The 9,685-nt window shown below is 47.6% G+C and overlaps 1 protein-coding gene across 7 annotated transcripts in view; it reads right to left on the bottom strand.

Annotated features, from left to right (window-relative positions):
* Nucleotides 1-4,439: 4,439 nt before the first annotated feature.
* Ccdc180 (coiled-coil domain containing 180) overlaps nt 4,440-9,685 on the bottom strand; it is a 53,533-nt gene continuing 48,287 nt past the window's right edge. For all 7 annotated transcript variants that reach the window (XM_019206107.1, XM_019206108.1, XM_033759128.1 and 4 more), the window contains 4 exons: nt 9,280-9,391; nt 6,573-6,678; nt 5,682-5,817; nt 4,440-4,582 (listed from right to left, as the gene is read on the bottom strand). In XM_019206107.1, coding sequence (XP_019061652.1) covers nt 4,451-4,582; nt 5,682-5,817; nt 6,573-6,678; nt 9,280-9,391 — 486 coding nt within the window. In that variant the 3' untranslated portion in view covers nt 4,440-4,450. The remainder of the gene's footprint in view (nt 4,583-5,681; nt 5,818-6,572; nt 6,679-9,279; nt 9,392-9,685) is intronic.

Raw genomic sequence — 9,685 nt, 5'->3', positions numbered from 1 at the left:
AGGCCTGGTATCCCCACCATCTGTGTGAGTTAAGGAGCCTTCTGTACCCGGATGAGTCTGAGACATCTCACCCTAATTTCTCACTCTGGGTTGATGGAGCCTGACACTGCATCCTCACTAAGCACACAGGTGATTCCCAATCCAATCCCTCATTGTACATCTGGGAACTGAATCTCAGAAAAAGCCAAGGACTTTCCTAGCCCTGCTATAGGGAAGGGTATTCAGTCTCCAAGAATCATAACAAGGGGCCCAGAGCATGAATAGGGCAAACTGAGGTTCCCTAAGGTCCCCAGATAGCTTTAGAAGGACAGCAGCAGTATTCTGAAATCTGCTGCTCTTGGCGCCTGGAATAGGATAAGCTTCTTCTCAGTGTGAATAGGGGCTGTAGGAAAGAAAGCCTCCATCTCCTACAGTGTAGACTGGGGTGCTTGGAGTGGGTGATTTCAAAGATTCCCCATGCTCAAAAAGTGCCTATTGAAATGAGTTCTCTGTCAGTGGCTCACTGTGCCCCAAGACCCTGGAAATATGCTTTTCACTCCCTGGAGGTCACTCAGAGCAGAGGGAGAATGGAGGTTTGGTGGATGAGCACTTCATTTGAGGCAGAAGGAGCCCTTGCACTGGATCCTGAATCTATGAGAGCGTGAGGCTTTGGGGGGACATCTAGTATAAACCATCACACTATGATTAGATTCAGACCAAGGGGCCTCATCCCGGCCTGAAGAGTGGTGGCATCCACAGCAGCTTACAACGATCCCCTCCTCCTGGTACATACAGAGTATATATGGAAGTAAGAGGAGTCATTGTGGCTGAGGTGAGGATACCTCCTGAATGCCCTGGACATTCCCTCTAGGGGGTGTAGGCAAAGAGTGGATCAGTGAGATACCCAAAGTCTCTTACATTGTCTTTGGAGACTTCATACCCTCTCTTTTGCCCCCATGAGACCGCAGAAGCCCTGCCTTGGGGTCACTCAAATGTGTGATGTGGTTGATGTTTCTGTCTGGGGCTGTGGTGCTGGTGCTGACCACCAGGGGGAGGCAGCTCACTGGGTCAGTGGTGCCCTTGGGCTTTGCTGGAACCAGGTGAAAGCCATGCTGGTCATTCTGACTGTCCTTCTGTCCCAGGCCCAATTGACACCTCCTGTTACTAGTGATCATCTCTAGAGTCTGACCTGGTGAGAAGTGGGAGGTGGAGCTCTGCAGTCTTTCCAATTATCTGGCATGTTCAGCAACCGTGTCCCCCTGAGCACTAACTCCGTACAAAGTACCCAGATGGGCCCACTATGAGGTACTGAAAACCGCTGGGTGACACTTGAGTGGAGTTCAGAGCCTGGAGAAGGATGAACAGAGCATGAAAGCAAGTATATGTGAAAGGCGAGAGCAAGAGCTACAGCAAAAACAAAGCAGGGTTTGAGGTAGGAGTGGGGAGATACAGGGTGGGGGGATGAGAAAAGCCTCACTAAGGTAACATTCAGGCTGTGACCAGAACAAGTAGGAGTCAGACCTATACAGGTTTGGAAACAGTGCATCAAGGAGAAGGATGAACTAGGACTGGCAGACAGATTGAGTTCGGCAGAGGGGGCTAGAAGGTAGCTAGTGTGGCTGAGTGGAGCCTGGGAAGACGGAGGAAGGGGAGGAGGAGCACGGCAGGGCTGTAGATCTAGGTTGGAGGTCAAGGTTAGTTATCTGTTCTTCTCATAAAATGTGCACTGCTACAGTACAAAAGGTGTGTATCTCACAGTTTCTGAGGATCAGGACTCCAGGCACAGCTCCCTTGGGTACCTCAGCCATACTCAGGTCTCTCAGGAAGCTGAAGCTGTGGTCTCTGGACCATGGAGGACCTGCTCCCAAGACCAGTACTAGCAGGAGTACTGGAAAGATCCAGTGTGGACTGACAGCCTAAGTTCCTTCCTGTTTGTGGGCCTGGGTGCTCCTTGGTTCTTTCTGGGTGGTCCTCTACATAGGGCAGCTCAGAGCATGGGTATTTGCTCCCCAGCTAGAGATTATGAATAAGAAGAGACAAGGAGGGAAGGCAGGGGAGCAAGAGAAAGTAGGAGGAGGAGAGATGGAAAAGGAGAGAAGGAACCCAGGAGAATGAAAAAGGAAATAGCATTTTTGGTAATTAAATCATGGAAGCTACAATAGAATATTTGTGTCCCCCAAAAGCTGTATTATGAAATCCTAACTACTAGTGGTATTAGGAGGTGGGGACTTTGGGAGGTAATTCAATTATGAGGGTAAAGAATTAGTGCTCTTTTTTAAAAAAATGGACAGGAGAGAGTTCTCTCCTTCTCTTTCAACTGTGAGGATACAGTGAAAATTGGCAGTCTGCAATTCAGAAGAAGGACCTCTCCAAACCTAGAACAAGTTTTTGCCCTGATCTCAGACTTCTAGCCTCCAGAATTGTGGGAACAAGCTTCTGTCATGCATGGGTCACCCTATCTATGCTGCTGAATAGCAGCCCGGAGAAAATGGAATCCCATCAACTTTTGCTGTGTTCTGAAACAAGTCTTTACTGACTCATCATTGCAAGCTGTTGTGGATACCCCCAGTGAGCAGGCCAAGATGAAGCACTTAGGTCTGACTCTAATCCTAATGTTATGATTTATATCTGGATGTCCCCTCAAAGCCTCATGTGCTTATGGGAAGGGGCTTTGGGGAAGTGGATCATGTGGGCACTATACTCACTGGTGGATTAATCCACCGATGAGTTTATAGATAAATATGCCGCTAGGAGGTGGGGTCTGGTCAGAAGAGGGAGGTCACTGGGGGCATGACCTGAAGGCTGTGCCTCCCTTCCTGCTCTTCTTCCTGGCTGCCATGAGGTGAGCTGCATTGCTCTGCCATGCTCCTGTGCCATCCTGTTCTGCCTCGGAGCCAGCCGACTATGGACTGGAATGTAAGATAAAATAAATCTGTCCTTTATGTTTCGGATGTCAGCATTTCATCCCAGCAATAAGAAAGTGACCAAGACACAGTGGAAAGCCAGTGGAAGGTTTTATGCCACAGGGTGACAGCATATGAATTTCCTTTCACAGTTTCACCATCAGTGAAAGACCTAAATACATCCAGGGCCTAGAGGGGAAGTAACTAACTTTTTACACTGGTAGAACCCAGGTGGGTTTAAAGTTGCATTCCATGCTGTGTTCTACCCTTTCTTATAGTTCTTCCAACTCTAAATCTGTGCATTTGTTTACCTGTGACACCAATCCATGGATTTTTAAGTATGGTCTCATGTATACTTGGTGATGTCTCCAGGAAGGCCACTGTTAGTATGACCCCCATTGTGCAGGTTAGGAGACCTGGAAGGCCCTGAGAGGCTATGGGCTGATAAGAAAAAGGAGGCTCCAAAGCAGCTTTGTCTGCTCAAACCTGGGCCCTCGGTGTACTTAGGTCTCTCTTGGTGAAACTGTGTAGGTAGGAGATGACACTGAGAGGTGGGTAAGCAGTTGCAGGTCACAGAGGGTCTTATCCAAGGAAGAGACCTAGGTGATGGGACCTTGAAAACACCATCTCACTTCTTTGGTGGTAGATCCCCAAAGAACTTAGAATTCTGATAACCAGGCTCCCACTTTCCAGATACAGCTTCCCATGCAGCTCGCTTGGCCAAAGATCTTCAAGAGAGCAAAATGTTTTCCTTTTGTAGCCTTATGTTCTGAGGCTCTGACCCCAGGAACGAGTGAAAGCTTTTTCATCACTGCAGAAATTGATTTAGCCCACACTCCTGAAGCTTCCAGCCATTTGGCGTGAGGATTCTGAAGATAACACAGGGCAGCCTGGACAGGTTTATCCAGGCCAGGCCAGAACTGTTATTCTCCCTGGGCAGCCCCTCACTCCAACCTTTCATTGTGTGTGTGTGCGCGTGTGTGTAGATGGGGGATGGCAAGTGATGAGGACTGAGTCCTCCTTAGGTGGAGGAGGTTTTATTATGGCTAGAAGGATGGGAAGTCGAGCACTGGGTGAATTGTACCCCTCTGGATTTCTGTCCTGAGCCCGCAAGCCTTCATCTCATTACTTCTCTCTCCAAAGCCCATGCAGATACTCCTCTGTGCCTGATCTGGGGAGCAGAATTCCAAATGGGGTGTCCCGTGGCAATGGCCAGGCAGACCCCTCACACCTCATAGCCCAGCTTCAGGAAACTGCCTTTTCATAACTCCACTCAGGGGAAGTGAAAAATGAAATGCCAGGCAGGCCTTTAGGGAGTTATTTCTTTGAATCTCTGGTACCTATTTTAAGTGACCCATTCCTAGTACCTGCCTTCTGTGCCGACCATGTGGATGTCTCCTTTCATGTCTGTTTTCCTTGCTGGAGGTAAATTCCATGTGCGGGGGACTATGCCATGTACTGTCCTGGATGAAGCTATAGTGCCTGACACAGAGCAGAGATGGATGGACAGACAGATGACAAGAGACAGAAGTATGCACAAACATAACTTTACTTGGGGCAGGGTGAGGTCACAGGTACAGGCCCTGGATGGTGTCCAAGGAGCGCAGCCAGCTATCTTTCCAGCACTGAGCCTGCTTCACTTGTGTTGCATTGTCATCACGGATCTTCTTCAACTGCTCCTCAAACAGTGCTAAGTATTTCTAAAGGAGAAAGGCAGCAGGAGGAACCAGGGGGGACTCCTGCACTCTACACTCCAGGAACACCATAGCTAGCTGGCAAGCAGTCTGAACCCACTGAAGGACCAGCAAGAGTTCCTGTTAATTTACCTAATAATCCATTGAGTAGATGCTTTTGTTTCCCTCATTTTACAGATGGGAAGATAGAGATTCAGAGACTTGCTTGAGGTCACTTGGCAAGAGAGGGGCTAGGACCATGTCTCTCTGGATCACTCTGCATTGTCCTGAACTTAGTCCTGCAGAGGAGCCTCCGGGAGCTCATGAATCCCGGCGTCCTTCTGAGGCTGAGTCCCTGGCCCCAGCCCTGGTTAAACTCAGTGAGCAGAGCCACTATCTGCCTGGCAACTGGGGAGGTGCCAGCACCAAGCATGTCTGGCTCTCAATCCCAGGACCAGCGAATCTGCAGGCAGGACAGGGCCTTTCTTGGGCACTAGAACTAATGGCCCATGGATCTTTAGAGCTACAAGATCCCTTGACTGGGAGCAAACATTTGGGAGAAGCCTCTGTTGTCAGGCAGACTCATAGGGGTTTAATGGATGGTGGGATCAAATCCAGGCTCTGCTGCTCTGTCATGGCTCAGGAGGACAAATGTATTCATACAACTAGTCCTTGTCAATGAAATGGGGGCCATAATTCTACCTCCTCCTAGGAGGATTCAGTGAGACACCTCATGTTAAAAACAGAAGGTACCGGCAGTGATGGTTAGTGCTTCTCCTATCAAGTCCCCACTGCAAAGCCACTGCTACCATCATCTCCATGCCTGTTTGTCATATTCCTTAGCTCACCCTATGGTCCCTTTGCAAAGACTTTCTTTATGCCCAGTGTGGGTAGGCCTCCCTCAGTGGGCTCCCACACCAGCAGGCTCAAACTTAGACCTATGCTAGCACTGGCACTCCATACAACCCCTGGCTCACATCCTTGTACATACAGACAGCAGTGTTTGTTGTCTGCTCTATAGGATATATGTTAGGGTGCTCAATAGTGAGCAGCTTCCTTCTTCCCGAGGCAGCCATGCCGAGCTGCTCTGTGCTCCCCAGGATACACCTATCCCACCCAGTCTCACCAGGTACATTGCATCTCGGGCTTCCACTGCAGCCAGGTGGCCCAGGGTGGTCTTAGAGGTGGTTATTGAGTGTGTCTTCTGAACAAGAATCTTGTTTTGGATGGTGGTTTCTGTTGGCTTGATTCCCGGCCACTTCCTACAAATACACATTTGGCTTCATTATTCACAACCCGCCTGCCACCCCTGCTGCTAATAAAGCTAAGCAATTATTATGGCTTTAAACAGCTTCAAAAAAAAAGAAAAGGCCCAGCTAAGCACTTAATGTTCCACTTCTTTGAGTTCTCTTTTGTATTTCCAAATGGCTGTATTGGCTGTGTGTGCAGGCTTGGGTTCGGTGTGGGGAAAGGGAATGCCACATCTCAAGTGCTTCCCTTTTCTGGGCCTGTTTCCCCATCAGTCTGCAAGCCAGCTGGCAGTCCTGGCCTGTTTTACTTACTATGCTGTAAAGGTCACTGCTGGGAACATAGCTGAGCAAGTCATTGCTTTCACATTCTTAGAGCACAGGGGACAGACATCACATAGCACATATGACAGATAGATGGAGTGGTTCATAGTGCCACAATGCCACCAGCAAATGTGCCTCTCCCTGGGACAGGCCTCCCTTTCTTGTGGGGTCATTAGAATGAGCTCATCATGTAAACTCATAGTTCCCAAGCTGTTAGTATATGCAGGGTGTGGGTACTCCAGGACAGCCTCCTCTAACTTTTTTTTGTAAATCCATGTGAGGTATATGTACTGCCATGGCTATTTCGTGGATGAGGAAACTGAGGCTCAGAGCACAATGCCTTTCTAAAGTTGCCAGGTCTGTCTGAGATCAGAGACTGAACCCCTAAGTATCCCGTGCCCAGTGACCAGCAGACACAGCCATTTGTTGCTGCTCTGGGCTCTCACCTGCTCCCACGTTCAATCAGAGGCTTCTCAGTCTCTTCCTCCAGGGGGAGCCTGGCCAGTCTCTTCCGTATAAGGATTGACATTTTCTGTTTGGAGGGCTCCATCCCTGATAGGAAAGAGTTGGGTTACTGACTGTGGCTGGGCCCACAGCCTGAAATCAAGGGTTGTCCTTGTGTGACAGCGCTGAGAGGTAGGAGGGCTCACCCCCAGCCTCCTGCTGGGGGTCTTCAGGGGCAGGCAGAGCCCCTCCACTGAGAAGCTGGGGTGCCAGACAGGCAGCTGGGGCAGTGGTGGTAGAGGGGATCACTGCAGAAGTCTGAGGAGAGATCTGGGTGGTTCTCAGCTCCGAATCCCTGAGCTGGATACTCTGATCTTTCCGCAGCTTGTGTGAGTCCCCAAATACACTTTGTAAAATCTTTTTTTTAGCTCATTTGCTTGCTGAATAAAAGCACCCCCTAGAGCAAACATATTCAGGCTTGTTTGTTGAATGTCTGGCTTGCTGACTCAACCTGTAATATGCTTTTGTGACAAGGAGGAGTTTTGTTTGGAGTGAGGGCCAGGAAGGAGGAGCCTCCCTGATTGCATCCTTGTCTGCTGTGGATGGTAGAGCCAGGCGGCTTGGCTGCAAAGCCTGAGATTAGGCAGAGGCCTCCTAGGGTCAGTGCTGGGGATCTTCCTTGCTCAGCAGTTCCATGTAAGGCACCACGATAGGCTTTGCTGCCAGCTCCACTGGTCGTGCATTCCCTAAGAGACTTCTGGTACTGAAAAGTAGCCAACACCTCAACGGTGTGCATGCATTTTGACCCAGAAACTGCAAGCTAAGGGCTTGCTGCCCCTAAATAATGATGTATGGAGGCGGAGATTTTCTTTGATGCAATTACAGGAGTGAAAAGTTGGAAATGGCCCAATGCTCAGCAGCAAGAGATAGTTGGTAAATGACAATGCTTAGTGAATTACAGTGCATATAGCAACAGGACATATCCATAGGACGGCCAGCCCAAGCGTCACACATATCCACAGATCCTGCCCCTACCCCCAACCTGTGCCCCACACATGCAGGCCTGCACCCACTGTGAGGGGACTGGAAGGGCCAAGGCCACTGATTTCTGAGCGGAGGGAATGTGTTTTTCACTTGCTTCTTAGTAACAAACATTTATTGTCTTTGTAATAAAAACTTTAAAAAATAGAATAGATTTTGATTATAAATTAGCAGCAAAACATTGAATATGTGATTATAATCTTATGTTTATAAAAGTAGTATGCTCATTATAAAACATTGAAACATCACTTAATGGTGTGCGTGTGTTGGGAGGAGATTTTAGGAGACTCCCACTACCCCACCCAGCAGTTATCATGAGCAATTTGGTACCTATTCACAAGCTCTTTGTCTCTCAGTCTCTGGCTCTCACACAGATTCATTTAAATATCTGTGAGTATGTATATCAATAGTCTCTATGTTTTTTAAACAGGGTATCATAAACATGTCCTCCTTGGCCTCTTGTCATTTTATATACCATCCTTCCTCATGTCCTTTCACATCAGCGCAGTCAGACCTGCCACTCTGGTTTTAAGAGCTGCACAGTAATCATTGTATATCTTCACCATCTCCTATGTAACCAATCCCTTATGTATGAACATGGATGCTGTTTCCAATTCTTTGCCATTTCAAATAGTGTTGCAACAAATATTTTTGAATATATACCTTGGGAAGAGTGTGCAAGCATTTCTGTTGTATACATGCTTAGAAATAGAACTGCTAGGTCAAAGGCATATCCATGCAGGTTTTGTTTTGTTTTGTTATTGGTGGCACTGGGGCTTAAATCCTGGTCCTCACGTTAAGCTACATCTCCAGCTCTTTTTTATTTTTTGAGATAGGATCATGCTAAGTCACTAAATTGTCTAGGCTTGGCTAGAACTTGTAGTCTTCCTGCCTCACCCTCCCACAGTACTGGGATTCCAGCCATGCACCACCTACATGGCCACATGCAGAATTTTCATGGGGCCTGACAAAGGAGTCTCCAAAAAAGTAGTTATCAGGATGTGGACCTACAAGATACCTGCTAAGGATACCGTAAGGGCCTGTGTTTTCTACATCCTTGGCATGGCTGGTTACTACCAAAATTGAACCCTTGGCAGTCTATTGATGAGAAATGATATCTCAGTAATATTTACATTCACGTTTTCCATCATCGGTGAGGTGAAGCATCTTTTAGTCACTGGCCACAGAACCGCTTCTCCTTTGAATTACATGAGTTTATTTCTTGTCTCCTTTTTAAAAATGTGCCTGGTGAGAGTTCCTTGTACCACAGAGAGAGTAACCTTTTCTCTGATTCATAAGTTGTGAGGAATATGTTTCCAATTTGTGATTTATTTTCTCATAGTTGACATTTTTCTGTTTTTGTTTTGGCCTCAGAGAAGTGCCAGTCATTTATCTCATGGTTTCTGGCTTTCATGCCATACTTAGAAAAGTTGGCCCTAACCCCAAAGCATATGTAAATATTTACTGTTAGGATTTCATTTATTTACATATAATCTTTGATCCATCTAGCATTTGCCTTTTTAATAAAAATTATTCTTAATGAAAACAAAGTCTCTTCAGTGGAGAAACTGTTTTTACCGTGGTGGAGTTGCAGAAAAGTAAATACTCTTACCCCCTGCAAGCCTCTCCTGACAGCCTGGGACCAGAACACAGGCCTGGTGCACTTACTTGCAACCTGGATGTCGTCCACGGTAACCACTTCATCCAGCTGAAACAGAAGCTTCTCGGTGAAAGTGGCCAAGCTGGTGATGAAAAAGTGGCTGTAGTTCCTGGCAAATTCCTGGAGGAAAGGGGCAAGCATGGCATTGGGGGGAGAGCTTCCCTCCAAGGCCAGAAGAGGGAGAGCTGGGTTGGTACTGTAGGGAGGATGTGGGGACTCTTCTGGTGAGCTGAGCCCAAAGCCATGGTGCCAGTCGCCTCAGAGCTATTGGTCCTCAGAGTCAGAGACCTCTCTCAAGAGCTGATTTAGTTTGAGGATAAGGAATGATTTAGAAATGGCCAAGGAACACACACACATTTCACTGAAGAGGAAATAAAATTCGATGTGGGTCAGGAAAAAAATTTAATAGCTAAT

The sequence above is a fragment of the Fukomys damarensis genome, unplaced genomic scaffold (assembly GCF_012274545.1).
Source record: "Fukomys damarensis isolate Sample0158 unplaced genomic scaffold, DMR_v1.0_HiC HiC_scaffold_36, whole genome shotgun sequence".
In the NCBI taxonomy this organism is placed as follows: Eukaryota; Metazoa; Chordata; class Mammalia; order Rodentia; family Bathyergidae; genus Fukomys; species Fukomys damarensis.
The sequence above is the reverse complement of the archived record's forward strand: the minus strand, read 5'-3'. Positions and strand labels throughout refer to the sequence as shown.